Genomic DNA, 17,465 nt, shown 5'->3' on the forward strand with positions numbered 1-17,465 from the left:
GCAAGGAGCGGAGAGCACAGATCAGGGCCACAACAAGCACAGGGAAGTCAACGAAGAACACAGATCAGGGCACAAGGCAGTGGAAAAACAGCACAGGGAATGACAGTCACAAGGAAAGAACAAACCAATGCCACAGGGGCAGCGGCGACCGAGCGGGGCAGGCAGAGAGACCGGGCGCACTCAGGGGGAGCCGCACGGCGGGTGGAGCAACCTTCACAGACCAGGGTCAGGTCAGGTCACGCTCACCGTCGCACGGGCTAGCCCTAAATAGCCGGTGGGAGGGAGGAGCAGCTGGGAGGCGGGAGCGGGGTGGCGCGGGGATCGGGATACAGAAGAAGATGGGGCGGGACGCAGGGGAGCAGCAGCAGGGAGCGGGGAGGGGTACTGGCGGGAAAGCGGTCACGAGAGGGCAAGGAGCAGAGAGCACAGATCAGGGGCACAAGGAAGCGTAAACCAAGCACAACAAGCACAGGGAAAGACAAGTCAATGTAGAACACAGATCAGGGCACAAGGCAGAGGAAAAACAGCACAGGGAATGACAGCCACAAGGAAAGAACAAACCTATGCCACAGGGGCAGCGGCGACCAAGCAGGGCAGGCAGGGAGACCGGGCGTACTCAGGGGGAGCCGCGCGGCGGGTGGAGCGACCTTCACAGACCAGGGTCAGGTCAGGTCCCTAAAGATGCATAATAAAAGTGTAAATGGGTTGACAAAGTCACACTGCAAGATGCTTACAACACCCTCCAGCACCACATGTAAAATGATACAGTTAGCAGAGAAGCAAACCACAGCATTAACAGAAGACACTGAGTCACTCACTGCACACAGCTACCAGATAAGCATGGCAGTACCTGAAGAACAAACTGCATCTTTCCGTAAACTCGCTTTAAAAAGACCACCAACGCAGGTCAACTCAAGGAAAACAAAGGTGAATAACATTACTGTCTCCTGTGTAGATCACAGATGTAACTGAAAGCAGTGAGACTTTGTCAGGTTTATACTAGACAAGACAATTTGGTTCAGGAGGAGTATAGAAACACAAATGAAATGCTTTTCACAAAAGCAGGCATACCACTGGCTCATGCTAGCTCGTATATCGTATACACAACAGGGCTAGACCCTTGGTATTGTATGGTAAACCCAAATGCATGCTGCAGATCACATGCTCGCTGAATTGCCACTCTTACCTTATTTGTAATAAGTGCATCACAGATTGTACCCTAAATGGTCGGAGGGAAACTCAAACATACGGCCAACTTTAAACAAGGGAGTTAAGTGAAAAGCCAGCTTTTTAATCCTTTTCCTGCTCTCTTTTTTCAGCACCATGTAATAAAGTGAGTAAATAGTTAAATTCTGTACAGTGTTTCTAGGACTGAGCACATGAGTGAACTGATGGCTTCCATCTCAGCTCTTGCATCAAGAGTGATTTTGTACAGATGTTAATAAAGCCTGTGAGGAGGGCCTTAAAGTCCATTGACGCAGATCCCAATTTACTAAAAAACAGAGAGCTCTTGGGAAAAGATTAAAGACAGTCAACCTTGGCTGAAATGGAAACCAACTTGGAGGCAACAAAACTGGAGAACGTGTGCTCAAAGTAAGCCTTGTACATAAAAAGCCTTCATTATGCTGTTGATTGGCCCGCCCTGGCGTCAGTGCAGGCCTTTCACTGGTAAATTATACACCAAGGGATGAGCCGAAAATGACACCTTGCTATTTCTGCAAAAAACAGCATGAGTTTAAAAGGAGCTTCCGTCTAGACAAACCCTAAACGCCTCTCTGGAATGCAAGGAGTGAAGCAGATGTGCAGTAGACACTGATAATGAAAGGAATGCCAGTCTGCTGGTCACTGACACAACGCACCCAGGGGCCCTCATTTAGGCTTAAGAGATAATAGAACATCCTCGGATTTCTGGTAAGTGCCATATCCCGGAGAGACTACCTGCGGGAGATCCTTCAATGCTATCGCTGCCTTTCTTTAGTAGTGTGTCCCAATAAGGGATGATTTTCCATTCATCACAACCAAACACCAAGTCAGTAGGCAACTGGGACTGGTGAGGTGCTTCGGGCTACTTCATGTTTTTCTTTGATTGTAAAACAGTTTCCGTAGTTACAGGAGCGTCTGCAGCCCAGACACATTCCCCAACATTACTGACCCACTCTGTGACATCTTTCCACCATCAATTCTGCTGTATCATAAGTCACCTCATTTCACCAGGCAACCGCTGCAGGTTGTCAATGGAACTCAACAGCTGGATTCAGCGGCAGGCTCTCAACACCCAACAAATATTAAAACATTCCTGTAATCCGAGTGCTAGTATAGTGGGACCTCAACGCCTCAAGCTTCAGACGCTTGCAAAATGTCTACAACATCTGTCCACATATTCTTTAGTAGTCCACCTAACATCAAAGGACTGCTCACCTTCAGGAGAGTCTGAAAGTGTGCTGGGTTTTGATCTCTACTACAGAAAGTGCAAACATCTATGACACCAAGCCCACCAAAGAACGCCGGTGTGAGTAATCAACACCATACTATTTTAAGGGATACCTAAAAAAGACTGATGCTAGAGGTTCACAACAGTTCATTAGGACCACATTGATGCTAGTTGCAATGCCTCAGTGAAGGGGAATATGAATGCACTACTCTTCTCTCACTCTCTTCTAATGTATTTGCCAATGACGTGTCAACGTACAAGACTTTGTGTACCTCTCTGAACCTCACACAAGATGCCAAACTCTCGTCTCAGAGAGGACATACACACAACCATGCATGCATGATCTGCTCGCAGTGAAATGGACATGGTTGAGTGTTTTGTGGCCACTGAAGTGGCATTAGTGTCCTATGCAAATGTCAGGTAACTACTATGCCACCTTAAGAACTGGACACAAACATAACACCAAGCAAAGGAGTTTGATCCGCCAAGTGTGCTGTGGGACACAGAATTCGTAGTACTTGACCCTAAGCGTTCTACTTCACTTTTCCCTACTTTAAACATCTGGCTTCCCACTTTCACCCTCTGGAAGTGTACTTCCTGGATCGACAGCACTGAAACTCCAGGGGTCCAAAAAGCGCCCAATTTCTTAGACTAATACTCTTACATTACGGGTGGTGTGCAGATACTTGATTGGTGGCAGAATTACTTTATATTTTAAGGTGCAAGTTATACTCATGGAAACTGTAAACTGTGAGAGGTACTCAAAACCATTAACATCTCAAAATTCAAACAGCCGCGTTCTGCACTAACTGAAGTTTCTGCATGAGTCCTGGTGGCAGCCCTGCAAAGACAGCATTAATGCAGTCCAAACGTGCTGGTTTACAAGTCTACATAAGTCAATAACGAATTTGTCCGTGGCCAGTGTCAATGAGCACAAGCCTTATATTACCACAGCTGATACTTTCCCATACACTTTAAAACCAGACCTCAGAATAAGTAGAATAAATTAAAAAAAAAAAAGAATCTGTTCTTTAGGGATCGCATGCACTGTGCTGCGAGACACATTGTTTACTATTCAGTATATTTACAAACTGTTCACAGCAAGCCATTAGTTGTTTTCTTTGTCACTCTTATTTGCATTTTTTTTTATTTTTTATCTCCGTAGGCTTCGCTTCCTTTCTTGTGTTAGCTCTTTCCTGGAGCACGGACCAAGAACATACGTTCTTCCTCCTCTTTTTGCAATGCATTTTTTTAATAAGCATTTTGGAATTATTTCTGGATACGCAATGTGATTTCCTACTTTTAACACAGGCATATGGCTTTCTATTTATGATGTGTTCACTCTACCTGCTGTCTCTATTGATACTTTACTTACTTACACCCACAACTGCACTACTCTACCCCACTCCCTTCTACTCTGTGCCACTCCAAGCACTATACACCATTCCACTCTACATCACTCTACTCTTTGCCACTCCACTTCCACTCTCTACCACTTCACCTCAACACCCCTTCTACTCCACACTCTATGCCACACCACTAACTTTTAGCCATGCTGAGCAGCAGCCACACTGCTGTACAATATAGCTAAAAGACATTGGCAAAGCCAGTGGGTCTCACGTAGGCAAGGCCTACAGGGCTTCCCAGTGTTTGTTTCTTCTAGTCCCTTCTTTTCTGAGATTTGGCAAGTCTATTTTCTTCTCTGGGAATTCTATAATGCTTACCAGCAAGATCTTTTTCGTAAAAGAAGAAGCGGTGTAATTGCTTGGAACACGCTCCAGCATGCTTTATTTACGATTTTGAAAGCACCAGGATGGTGCAAGCACACTATTATAAATACAGCACACCAGCACCAAAAGCGGATTTTGTTACAGCAGATATGATTCATCAAAGGGTTTATCAAAGCTTAGAACAGGACTAATACCAACTATTATATTTATTTACATCATTCTTATAGTGCTCCGGGACCTGCAGGAGATAGGGCGCTTTACATAAAAAATAGCAGACTCTGGAACGAGAACCAAGTAACATGGAGTCGAAGAGGTTGGAACCAGAGAAAATCGAGAACATAACAATGCAATGTGTCAGCGCAAAACGAGACTGGGCTGATAGTTTTGGGTTTAGGTTTCTACTTTAGGGATTGGCTTAAGAGGTGGGCTCTTGGGAGTTTTCTGATGGTGCTGAGTGGGGCAAGTTTTATCAGTTCAAGAGACCTCTTCCGTAAAAGATGGTCTCTGCACGATGAAGGATTTGAAGATGGGAACTTCCAAAATCAGTGACTGTCTAGCTCTTAGGGCTCTTTCGCCACCTGTGTAGTTTGGTAGGTCGGCTCTGTACTTTGGTTTGGGAAACACTGCTGCCTACGCTCCTGACGTCATTAGTTGGGCTGCTGTTTACTCAAGCACTTCTATCTATTTAGCTTGCCTGCTGAAATCTGACTCGGCTATTGGAGTCCTACAACCACTGAAAAGCGTTGTGATCTGCAAAGAACGGATGCCTTCGCAACAGAGTCGACTAAGAGAAGCCCCAGTCACTCTCTCCACTGCTGCCCCTTCTGGGAGGGGATACAGCCGGTACCACCAAAGAAGCCGCGGTGCAGACCACAACTCTAAATTCAATAACATATCTCCAGACACCGAAGACAGAACAATGCTCGGTGCCTGGTGGGAGTTGGGGCCAGGATCATGGGCAGTTTCTCCTTCAGGGCTTACATTGCGTTTTTGGCGGGTAGGCCGCATACCAAGGTTGTAACATAATCACCCTGATGCTCTCAGGCCCCTGGAGCGACTATAGGCCTTTTAAGGCGACGTGAACCCTATGAAGCAATGACCCTTACGTCACATTATTTTCTTTACTCTCCTCTGTGCTCTAGTTTCCGGTTTTCCTTCATCACCTTCCGGCCCTGTCACGTCATTCATTCGCTTCCCAAGTTCCCTTGCAGCGTTTTCGCGCGCCCTGAGGGCGAAAGACAACATGCAAGAAACACACATGCGCGGTATCCGACTCCGAGCAATTACTGTGGGGTCAGTGCATTCAAAAAGTACTGTGCTGCCTTCTAAAACACCTGGAGGCCGGGGATTTAGAGTCCGGCCTGCAGCCCTGGCGCCCACCCCAACCCCACAATGCTGGTTCTCACCTGCGCCTGTCTCGGGGGTCAGCAGCCCCTCCAGCGCCATCAGGCGTCTCATCTTCTGATTGGAAATCTTCAGGTACTTGTTACAGTTGCACACCTGAGGGGAGAAAAAAAGTACGCCACATGAGAAGGGAGCGGGGCCTTTCCCAGGATATGAAGAATGTGACTGTTGCGGTGATTAAAACAAGAGAAAACAAACATCAACTGTAGAAGAAAGAGAGCGTTTCCCAGCACAGCCCTCCCTCCCCGGCCCCCGCGTGCATCACCTCCAATGAGACCACCCGGACGGCGGGGTTTACTTTTACAAACCACCTCTTCTAATCTCACCCGACTGACTATACACGGGCAGGGCCGCCGTTTTGCCTCAAAAGAAGCAAACGAAAGGCGCCTTAGCAGGTAAAGGTAGGGTTTCCCACCACAGCAGGCACACACCTCCGCACTCAGGCTGCCCTGAGGGAGGAGAGCGGCATATCTGAGAGAAGACGGGCACTGCCAGGGGCTGGGGTACATTTTCCGACCACCATCCCCACAGTATTCAATTAAATGTGCTGTGTGTGTAGCCCCAAAACCAGGAGGTGTCGAAGCGGGTTCACTCTGTTTTTTGTGCACTGAAATATAACTTCAGTGCCCAATTAGACATTTGCTACTCGAAATCCCACATCCTGGAGATGTTTAATTGTAAAGTGCACCAACAATACCATAATGGATATTATCATAAGGTTAGAGTTTGGGTCGGTCAAATAATAGGGCTTCCCCTTTGTGAAAGTTGTCAACGTTTCTCAACTTCTCCTGGTGCACATTTTACCCCCCCATCAGTTATGATGTCATCCCATGGTAGATAATCCGCCCATGCTGACACTGGAGATCTGGGCTTAAACTGCAACAGGTGGTCCTGGGGACAGGGGAGTGGACACTGCAAGCAGAGGTTAGCTGCCTAGTGGCATTAGTCAGAAGGGATTCTCGCTACCGCAAAAGTATTTGCCTGCAAGAGTAATCCTGGAACTCTTAAGACTGAAATCTGCTCCAAACACAGCGGGAAATCTACAGGAGTACATTTCAGGCTTTTGAAATGGCTGTGTGATTTAGGCCTAATTTTGTTTGGTAAAAGTGCCTGGCATTCTGTTGCTACTGGGGTTTGTAAAATGTAATTTGTGTAGTGGCTAGACTTTTGGTTTGTGTGGCACGAGCTCTGTTAATCTTTTGGCAGGCATAAATACATTTTCAAAGCAGAAGAACTTGTTTTCGGCATGGGTTTATTGACCTATTTGAGAGTGTTCCAATATGTTCTATAATGAGAGCTACTTAAATTCAATGAAAATCATGCAGGGCTACTAACAACTATTATCACTTTTACAGTGGTAACCACATCTGAATAGATTACAATAGCGAACACCCAATGGAGGATTACTACATGTGACCACTCCAACAATGTTATAAAACAATGTCATCTGATACAACTTCACATGATACAACGTCACATGAGTAATGATATAACGGGCACAGCAGCAAGTGCCCTCTATCAATAAGAACATAATATTTGCAACAACTCTCAACACAGAATGACTTATTATTAAAAAATCAACATTGAAATTAAAACATTTTGAAAATGCAATAATTTTGTCACCAACATTTACGTTTGATCAATTGCAAATAATTTCTTTGGGATAAGCAAACTGAATTCCTGTCAATAAAAGCCTTATTTAAAAAATATATATTTCACCTTGAAATCGGAGAATCATTCCTTCATGCAGTGTGCTGTGGTTGGGGGCGACCCAGACCAACCACAGATTTGTCACCTTTAGAATATTCCCCTAGGTGCCAGACTGGATCCGGGCGTTTTTCAGAGCAGTGCTCCGGTGAGACGCTTGATGGATCTGTGGCACTCCGCATTTACTTTATTCCACACTGGAAGTGACAGATCAGTGGCACGTATAAGCACCACCACCCCACAGCCAGTTTCTTGCTTGATTCTTACTTCACCCTCTGACAATGAGCGTAAAACAATTGTCTGTACCAGTGTGCAGATCTCGAATTTGGGACCTTTTTAGATGGTGAAAGTAGATCACTCCACAAAACTGGGAAGTGGGAGGGCAGCGAAGAATCTGTTGTAAGACTGGGTGTCCACCAGAAAAAGCATTAGTGAAGGTAAGTAACATGCCCTTCTGAGGGATACATCTAAACGTAGATTTCTCCTATTAAAGATAAATACCAGAACAGCACCCCCCAAAGTTGGAGGGTCTGTGGAATGGAGTCAGATCACGATGTCTTGAAGGGCTGAGGGGCGAACGCCCTTCCCACCGGGCCTGCCTGACCAGGCAATAATGGTTCATTAACGTGTACAATAGTGCCCATGTCACGGTCCGACTTTGGAATGTGCACTGAGACCTTTAGGAAGGTGCTTTTTGGCCAATGTGTAGCAGATCTTAATGCAGAGGACTAACCATCTCGATAGAGTCTTCTTCTGCACCGCCTTCCCCTTCTTCATCCCAGAAAACCCCACAAAAAGCTGATATCCACTCTATGGTTCTTGGTACGAAGGATGCAAAAGCTTGAAACTCGTTTGGGGTCCAACCAATGGAGCCTCTCCTTTCCTAAGGGGTGAGGAGGGGCAGGAATGCCGGGATAATAATTGATTACACAATGTGGGTAGTCACACGTTTCAGGAGAAGGCCTTCTGAGTCTTCAGAAGCAGTTTGTCTGGGAAAAAAGGTGATGGAGGGCAGTTGCACAGACAATGACTGGAGTTCACTAATGCAATAAACTGAAGTGATTGCAATAAGTAAGACCGTCTTTAGAGTTAGCATGTGCAATGGGCAGCTGTGCTTCAGCTTGAAGGGAGTATACATGAGAAACGTTAACACCAAGCTATGATCCAAATGTAACATCACAAAGGGTTTGAGAGGGAACAAGTGTGTCAAACCTTTAATAAACTACATCACAACAGGTGATAAAAATAGGGACAGTTGGTCCGATAAACACAAAAATGCTGAAAGGGCAGACACGTAATCTTTAACAGTGACCAAAGCAAAGCCTTGCTGGGCCAACATAAAACAAACAATAAAACATCTGACAGTTTTGCTAGCAAAGAGTCTGGTGTTGCGGGCTCTGTGTCAGACCACAAATTTGACCCAGCACCTGGTTTAAATAGACTTCATAGAAAGACTATGGTGACATGCGAGTTGACTAACAGATCCACATCTCTGACCACGAAAAAACTGGGGTGACTGGTATTGTCTGTACCCTAACTCCCTGGAGTAGCCTAGAAATGTCTTAAACTGGTAAAGAAACAGTTTGGCAGGGGCCAAAATATCCAAAGAGCGGGCCGTGCCTCTACTCTCCTTAAAGAGTTCTAAGGCAGAATCCGCTTTTTCACCGAATAAGCGTAAGCCTTTGAAAAGCATATCCATATGGGGAGACTGAACATATCTGAAGAAACATATGTAACACATCCACAAATGGCGAAGGTGCACCACACTATTACCAACCGCTCCCCTAGATAATCAGTAGTATTAAGGCCACAACTAATCACTTATTTGGCCACATCCTGGTGTTTTGGAAGGTCTTAGCAAAGGAAGTATTGAGCTCTTCCTTGACCACCAGCAAGGTCTTGCTGGCCACCTCAAAGAGGGCATGAGTATACTGGCCACAAAAACAAATAGTATTGAACGACCTTAATTTGAGGCTAGCTGATTATAACATTTGTTTTCTGAACACCTCAACCCTCTTCGACTCCCTGCCTGGGAAGGGGTCGTAGCAGATAAATTAGGGTTCATCTTGCTGGTGTAAGCTGGACCACCATACTCTCTGGATTAAGATGCTGTGTAGGGGAATCCAGACTCTCCTCATCGAATTACCACAAGAAAGGAGGCACTCTCCTCTTTGGGGGCCCCAAAAGGCAAATTCAGCCCTGTATCTGGGGAAGTATAAAGCCCACTGGCCTCCTATAAGTCCATGTAAAGGATGTCATCACAGTGGGGGTAAATCATTTGCATCCGCCCCATCGTCATCTCCGAGTGGTGGCAAGTTCTGATCGGAGTTGGAAACCAAAAATTTGATGGCGTCTCTGACAGTGCCTCTGCTGTAGTGGAATCATAGGGTCAGACTCAGGTGGTATAGAGACAGGGTACACTGTAGCAGATTTAGAGCACAACCTTGATGTAGGTCGAGACTACACCGGTTCAAGGTCAGATATTGGCACTGGTATCAGATTCTACCCCGTCGGCACTAGCATCAATGAATGAGGGACCGAGCTGGCTATTGGAGCCGGTGTGCAAGTCTGCACCTGAGACGGGTCCCAAGAGGTTCAGACAGCACAGGAGGAGTCTGCCAATGATAATTCAACTGAGGTCCCCTGCATATCTTTAGGTTCTGAAGGTGCACCACAGGGAGTTGGAATAGTGCCAATGAGAGCCAGCATGTCCTCCTTAAATACCTACCTGCTGCAGCGTTGTGATAGCCCATGGAACTCAGGTTGCATTGGGCCGCAGAATCAGCTCTTCATTCAGAAATCGGGAGTAAAATAGATTAGCATCTTTACACTCATGCAACTTATGGATAGGGAGTTCTGGATTGGGTCAAGTCCTCCTTTGCCTTAATATGTTTCCGCTTGGACTTCGACCGCAAAGAAGACTTCTGCAGGAGCGTCTCCGGGCTCTGACTTGGGAGTGAGAGTGGAACTGTACGAGAGATGTAGGCTTCTTTTCCGTTCACCGACATACAGCTTCCGAATCCTGGATCGCCTGAGGGTGCACCCATCGCAAAAATTGGACTTGTTGCCTGACCCCAGACACACACCTTGTGCAAGTCTGTGTTCCAAATAGGTTTTCTGCAGTCCTGTATGGTTTAAAGAATTTAGGTTTAGGAGGGGATATCGTTCACTTGAACACTGGATTTCAATTTTTAAAATCTTTGAAAGACCAACGAAAGTAGTAGCAGAGATCTGGATCCACACTTCAAGGTGAGGAAAGAAAAGAACTAACACTGGAAAGCAGAGGTGGTGCTTATAGGCAACTCTGCTACATCACTTCTGGGGCAGAACAAAGCAAACACACAGCAGAACGGTGAAGTCTAGCAGTATGCAGGAGCTTTGTGATGAAAAACATCTAGATCCAGTCTGGAGCCTGGGAGAATATTTTAAGGTAAAGAGTCTGCAGTTAGAAGTATCAATCAGAACCGCTATTACTTCTGACGCAAATAGTATTCAGAGTGGACTGGTCTAGTGGTACCCCAGGTAATTACCCAGTATGTTGGGTGAAGGTTAATTTAACTACAATGAAAGTAGCTGTACCAAGCTGTGCCCAGATCAGCTAGCCATGCAGTGCCATTTAAGTATTAGCACACCACTGAGGGTGATCAACCAACCTGCCAGTTCTACAGCTCATGTGCAAATACAGAACTGCCCTGAAGGTTTTCCACTGCAGCCCAGTATACACACTAGTTTGACTGACGATGCAGAGCAAGGAATACACTGGCTAATCACTCTACTGCTTCAAGCTAACGACATGGTGGACAGCAGCGGGTTCCTCCGCTAAGGCAGAGGAGCATCGCCCCACTGCTCTGTGAGCAATAATAAAGTAAAACTAAAATGATAAAATCCAACGTTATCATTTTCGTTTTCTGTTTCCTGGTGTAGGCAGGGCTGACAGAGATGGGGCCAGGGGGAGGAATGGATTGTCCACTCCAAGAGCGCATGAATGTTTTGCCGGCCATCTCGGGCCGGTCAAACCGCTAAAGGCGCAGTTTGCATGTTCTTCACCCAGGCTACATTACAGCCAGGGTGGAGAACATGCCCAGGCTCCCATTCCCTGCCTGAGCGCCTAACCACAGTGCTCAGACCAATCACAACGCTGCACTGCAGCATTGCGACTGACTAGGTGAGTCAGGATCCTGGATGCTTCCTGGTTCCTGCTGTTGAGGAGCCGAAGAGGAGCAAGAGGCGTCGGCAGTACGGCCTGCAGGTAAGTGTGTTTTTTTTTCATTAACCACGCTCCCCCTTCCCCCGCCTCACCAGCCCCATTAAATAACGGCCGCCACTGATGGTAGACTTGCTAGTGTGCTGCAAGCCTGGTCTGTCTTCCACACTGCACATGTAAGCCTTACATGGCCTGAACAAAAAGATACCAGCAAGCTGTTAAACCAGCTTGGGCGTAGAACTTTCAGCATCATGGGTTGCAAAGGAGGAGATGAGGAATAGGATGAAGAGAATGAGGAGGAAATGGTGCTAGATAAATGAAGTCTGCAGCACTCAAAGAGATAACTTAGACAGGTAAGCATTCAGGACTCGAGTCGGGGTACCACGCGGGTGGACAGCGTCCCCCCACTTATTTTACCGGGTGGATGCCGTCCCCCCTGCCAAACTGCTGGACTTCACTCTTTGGCCTCTCTGTGACGAGATCAGAGCTCACAGCACGCTGCTCGTGCGCTGACTTTACAGATGCAATTGCATCTAAGGGGTGAGCTAGGGGAGGCAATGAGTCCGATTGTGCAAGCCACCTTTTGTGATGTCACTTCCTGTTGTGATGTCACTTCCTGTGGCAGCGTCCACCCCCCACTTCTTTTTTTAGGACTTGTGCCCTGTAAGCATTACTTTGACAGCAGTGTTGGGGAGAGTGGCGGATATGAGTTTTGAGTGTGCACATCTATGTGCACTTGTCTCTGGGTTGTGCATTTGTATCTATTCAGTCACTGGCAATGTTCTGCTAACTGGCGGACCAAACCCACATGTATGTTACTGGCAGCCCGGGCACATGTGTAGCCACTATCAGCTGGTCACTGGTGGTGCACACTCCCTGCTGTCATCTGGACACCATCTCCCAGGTCGTGGCATAAGGTAGCCCTCTTTTTGACAGATTAGGAGTGCTCTATGCATTATGGTGGCCCTCTCTGTGCCATATTTCATAGACTATGAAGGCCTTTTAAAATCTTAAATGTAATGTTACTGTGTGGACCTACATATTGTAACCAAATACGCTGCTGTTCCATTGTTATGGGTCTTTGTCGCTCCTGGGCGAAATCAATATAATACTCACTGACTGTATAACAGTGTCCCCAACGTGTTTGAGCCCTGTCACCCCATGGTGCCCTCAGAAGAGCACCCTGGAGCTTAATGCACATCGTGTGACAGTAGTACTTGTGACTAGTCATTAAACATGGCCTGGTGGATTTAGGCCGACCAAAACATTTATTTTCAGTTACTACTCACTTATTTTCTGGGAAATTGAGTTTATTTACTCAAAAATAAAAACCTGATATTTGAGGAAATGTATATATTTTCAGACAATGAAAAACTGCCATGTGGCAACACAAGTATTCTTTTTCCAAAACAGATGTAATGTTGATTTTGAGAGCTACTTCATGTGAAGCAAAGGATCATTAATTGCAGATCTCATTTCCTAGGTGCAGGAGCCTGTGATGTCACTCTGGTCTGTGGCACAGCTCTGCTATTTACTGAGTGAGTTTACAAGATCTATGTAACTTCAGACTTTCCATTCCAAGTATATTCCTAACCAAAAATACTAAAACAAAAAATCTACTAGGAAAAGGGAGGATGGGGAAATTAAAGGAGGTGGAAGGTAGCAGTGAGGCTGTACACATACATACATACATACATACATGTTAGTCCATGCCACCATAACGGTCTTGTAAGACCTGTAGATAAGTTGACAACTTGTAAAGGCATTTGACTGAAAATGCACCATTTACCCATGCCCCAACCCACAAACCCACTAAACAAAGCAGGGGGAACGTGTTTCAGCTTACTCACTGAAATGCAGGCAGGCTACCTGAAGCCCTTCATTTTATTTAATGGTTCACCACCCACTACTAAAAATCCCTTTATCATACCATGAAAATATTGGCTTTTTCCAAGAGCCAGTTTACAGAACAAATAAATCTTATGGTGTCAGAAACATCAAGGTCCATTTTTATAAAGCTTTTCTTAGAAGGGAACCCTCTCAAGCATACAGATAGGCTTACTTGCTGCACTCACTCGGTTCAATTTGGTAGTCAATAAAAAGAATTCCACATCTATTTTGAGTTTACAACCCAACCCTAAATATTGACATCGAAACGTCGTTCATTGCCTCAGAGGATATAATGTGTAAAAATGAGGCAAACTTCATACTTCCAAAGCTGTTATCCACTATTAAAAAAACTGTTGGAGTATCAAAAAGGCCACTTTCAATTTGTGCCCGACTAATGAAGTATGTAGTCCTCCCCATGGTTTAGGGTAGATTATAATGCATATTTAAATGGGCAAAAAGCAAGAGGTTCTGCCTAAGAAAGGATGTGAGCCCTTTGTAAGAATGGCGGGAAAGCAGCAGCGGGGATTTCCAGACACTTGCATATCGAAGGATGGCGTGCATCTGTCCTCTGGAGTTCATAAAATGTATGAGCATAGAATAGTTCTGAACCGCGGCGACCTAGGGTAACTTTGTTTTGCTGTGGTCTGTTTCCCTGTTGAAGGCTTGGAGACAAGCTCAACACCAACACTCTTCTCGCTCCTCTGACAAGTGACAAGCCTTTATACCGTCTCTTTCGGACTCCCACCCCGCCCGTTATCATGGGAAAGTCAGTCGCAGAAGCGAGTATTGTTTTTTCCTTTACCCCATTGCCATGGGCTGACTTTGATGCAGGTGCCTGCCGCGGGGCGTGGAGCGCTTGGTGAACGGTGATGCGGTTAGGATTGAAACTCAATTCATGGGAAACTCGCACACTTCCGACCGATGACGCGACAGGTAGCGTGAGACTTTGCAGTCACTCCTGAAAAATCCAGGGCCGGCGCAGTGAAAGGGCGGGCCCTCTCTTCGTCCCACAAGCATCCTTCCCGGTCGAGGCAGGAGGGGTGAGGAGCGCGCGCCAGCCGTGCAGGTGAGGCTTGACGCCGGCCAGCTCCAGAGGGCAGGGCCTGGGAACTCCTGGGCTCCGGCGAAGGAAGAGGCGCCGTACGTCACCACGAGAATGCGCGCGAGTGGGACAATATGACGTGAGGCGGAAGCAATGGAGACCCAGGGGAACACTGCATACCCTGTGCGCGTACAAAAACCGACCCGGGCAGTCCTTCAATTAGACAGGTACTGGCCGTTACAAGAGTATCTGCAATTCTTTATTTTGAAGGAGAGAGCAGCGCACTTGTCAGTATGGCGACGTACTTTTAACGGTATAGTACGGTCACTTCTCAGTTGCCAGTAGGTACTCTAGGATATCGAGTAGCTGCCTTTCTATATTTCTGTTCCAAGCACTGTACCTTGCCATTACGAAGTGCTTAATTTGTATTAAAAAAAATAGTGCCACTGCCCTCGACAGGAGGCTACTGCAGCTTTCATCATCACCTCTTTCCAACACGACTACTAACCATCAAACACTACAAGGAATGTATGCATGTATTGCCTACTTGTATAGCGCAAAACTGTCACCCAAAGGGTATCCTGGCGCGTTGACTCATCCAGACCAACACAGACGCCTCACTACACTGCCCTGGGGAACAGATGGGACTTCAGACCTTTTTTAAATAAGCAGAGCCCCCCCATGCTCCTTAGAGTCATTGGCAGGGAGTTCCAGAGTTTGGCCGCAGTGTATCCAAAGGAACGGCCTCCCATCTGAGTCCTCCGGATCCTAGGAACTGTGACCAAATAGGCAGATGAAGAACGAAGAGTTCTAGAGGTCGAGTACCAGGAGAAAAGCTCTTGTAACGGGGCAGGGCCCTGATCATGGACGGCCTTGAAGACTATACATAGCGATTTAAAGCAGATGCGCTGATAGACAGGTACCTAATGAAGGTCCTTAAGCGCCAGGGATGAAGAGGACGAGCGCAGACACGCGGGCCAGTTTAGCGGCCATATTCTGAATCCGCTGTAATTTACTGATCAGAGTCCATGGGGCACCCAGAAGCAGTGCGTTGCAAAAATCCAACTTACTGAGGATAATACTGCGCACAACTTCCGGTCTAGCTTGGGCCGGGAGCATAGGGAGAATTTTGCGCAGATTGCGAAGCAGCATCATGCAGGTGGTGATGGTTTGATTTACAAAAACATTCAATTGCAGATTAGATCCAATCATAACACCCAGGTTGCGGGCTGAATCTGCCGTCGCAACTGTACCCTGGAAGGTGGTAGGCCAAAATCCACCGGCAAAGGCCGAGAAATGCGATCCAGGGAGCAATGAAACACCTCAGTTTTTGAGCCATTGAACTGGAGGGAGTTGGTACGCAGCCAATTCGCAGTAGATGTCGTACAGCGATGGAACATCTCCTGAGACACAGCCTCTTTGCCTTCCTACAAGTTTGATCATTCATACTATTCCAGGCCCCCAAATATGTAAGAATGGCTTGGGTAGCAGTTATTGGTCATTGCTAATGTATATCGAAGTAATAAAAAATAAGCAAACAGCGCTACCACATTGTTAAAAGTGCTGCAGCCAACAATTAAGTGCCAGTGCTGAGCACAGGAAACCACTGGCTCAAATTAAGCACAGGTATTACAAGCACTTTAAGGGTTTCAGCTTGGCAAAGGATGCATCCTTCGGCGATATAAAGTGATGGGATGTTTCACATTAATTTCAGCCACTGGTAATTACTTGGGGCTGCATTTCCCTCCATCATTGTTTTGAATGCCATATCGCTTCAGTTTGGGCTCAGCCATATGCAAATCAATCTTGACCCTGCTCCACTCCCAAGCTGCCAGGCTCCCTCTGAACCGAGTTATGACCATGAGGTGTTGTGGATCAATAACTCATCCACTTTAACAACGCCTTTGTCTTTTAACCCTATCCCTCTCCTTGTGTTCCTTGTTCAAATAAACTATTGGACACATGATAGGAGATCAATTTAATGTATCACTACTGGCATCATCCAGACAGTCTCCCTCCTAGTGGAGGACTGTATGTCACTTGGAGAACAGAACACTCACGTGACAAACCCAATGATGACACTATCCACCAAACCACCAGAGCAGACATAACCAAAAATTTCAGTATCTGGTTCAATGAAGACCTTCAGTTTTCTACACAGATTAAGAAGCTAACAGGGCAATGCTTCAAAACTCTTAAATCACTCAGGAAATATCTCCCCCTCCTACCTAGGGCAGCTAAGAAAATGGCTACCCGTGCCCTGATCCTTTTGCACATTGATTATGCGAATGCCCTATACATTGGCTTGCCAGGGTACCAGCTGAAGAGACTGAAGGTAGTGCAGAACGCTGCAGCAAGGTCTCTACTTAACATTCCGGGGAGATGCAGTATAAAGCAACATCTGCACAAACTTCACTGGCTTTCCGTGGCCGAAATGGTTACATTTAAAGCCCTCACCCTGGGTCATTCAGCCCTGTATGGATTTGGCCCTGTACACCTTAGGAAACCTTTCAAGTTTTATGTGCCCCTGAGACTGTTGCGCTCAGTGGCGCAGTTTCTGACAGTTATTCTGCGCTTCCGCCTTATGAGATTGGGTGGTAGCTCTCTGGCTTACAAGGCAGCGTTGGCCTGAAATTCACTTCCCCTGGACCTTCATGGCATCCAGGGCCCAAAGCTCTTCAGGAAACCGCGGAAAACTCTGCTTTTTACTTAATTATCCGTCGAATCTCAGCTTTCATTTTGGTGCCGGGCCGGGATACTCTTGAGTATCCGTGCGCACTATAAATGTCATCAACATAACATAATATAGACCACAAGTTGTGAAAGTGTGGTTGAGGGTCTCTGAGACAATCTCCACAGGACTCTGACACATTGACATATGTGATTCATCCTCCCGCTACTGATTAGCAGACCTCTCTGAATTGCAACACAAGCAACCCAAGAATGTTTTTTCCCTGATTGGGGCTCGTCAATCCGTTGCAGCTAGGTTCTAGTAGCACAGTGAGCTTGGGACCCATTATGGGGATACCCCTCACACTTAGGGCATCGCACTAAAAT

At 46.5% G+C, this 17,465-nt stretch overlaps 1 protein-coding gene across 2 annotated transcripts in view; it reads right to left on the minus strand.

Moving 5' to 3' along the window:
• EXD3 (exonuclease 3'-5' domain containing 3) overlaps positions 1-17,465 on the minus strand; it is a 2,419,489-nt gene that overhangs the window by 92,598 nt on the left and 2,309,426 nt on the right. For both annotated transcript variants that reach the window (XM_086921181.1, XM_086921182.1), the window contains one exon: positions 5,568-5,661. In XM_086921181.1, coding sequence (XP_086777307.1) covers positions 5,568-5,661 — 94 coding nt within the window. The remainder of the gene's footprint in view (positions 1-5,567; positions 5,662-17,465) is intronic.

The sequence above is a fragment of the Lissotriton vulgaris genome, chromosome 5, assembly GCF_964263255.1.
Source record: "Lissotriton vulgaris chromosome 5, aLisVul1.2, whole genome shotgun sequence".
Lineage (NCBI taxonomy): Eukaryota > Metazoa > Chordata > Amphibia > Caudata > Salamandridae > Lissotriton > Lissotriton vulgaris.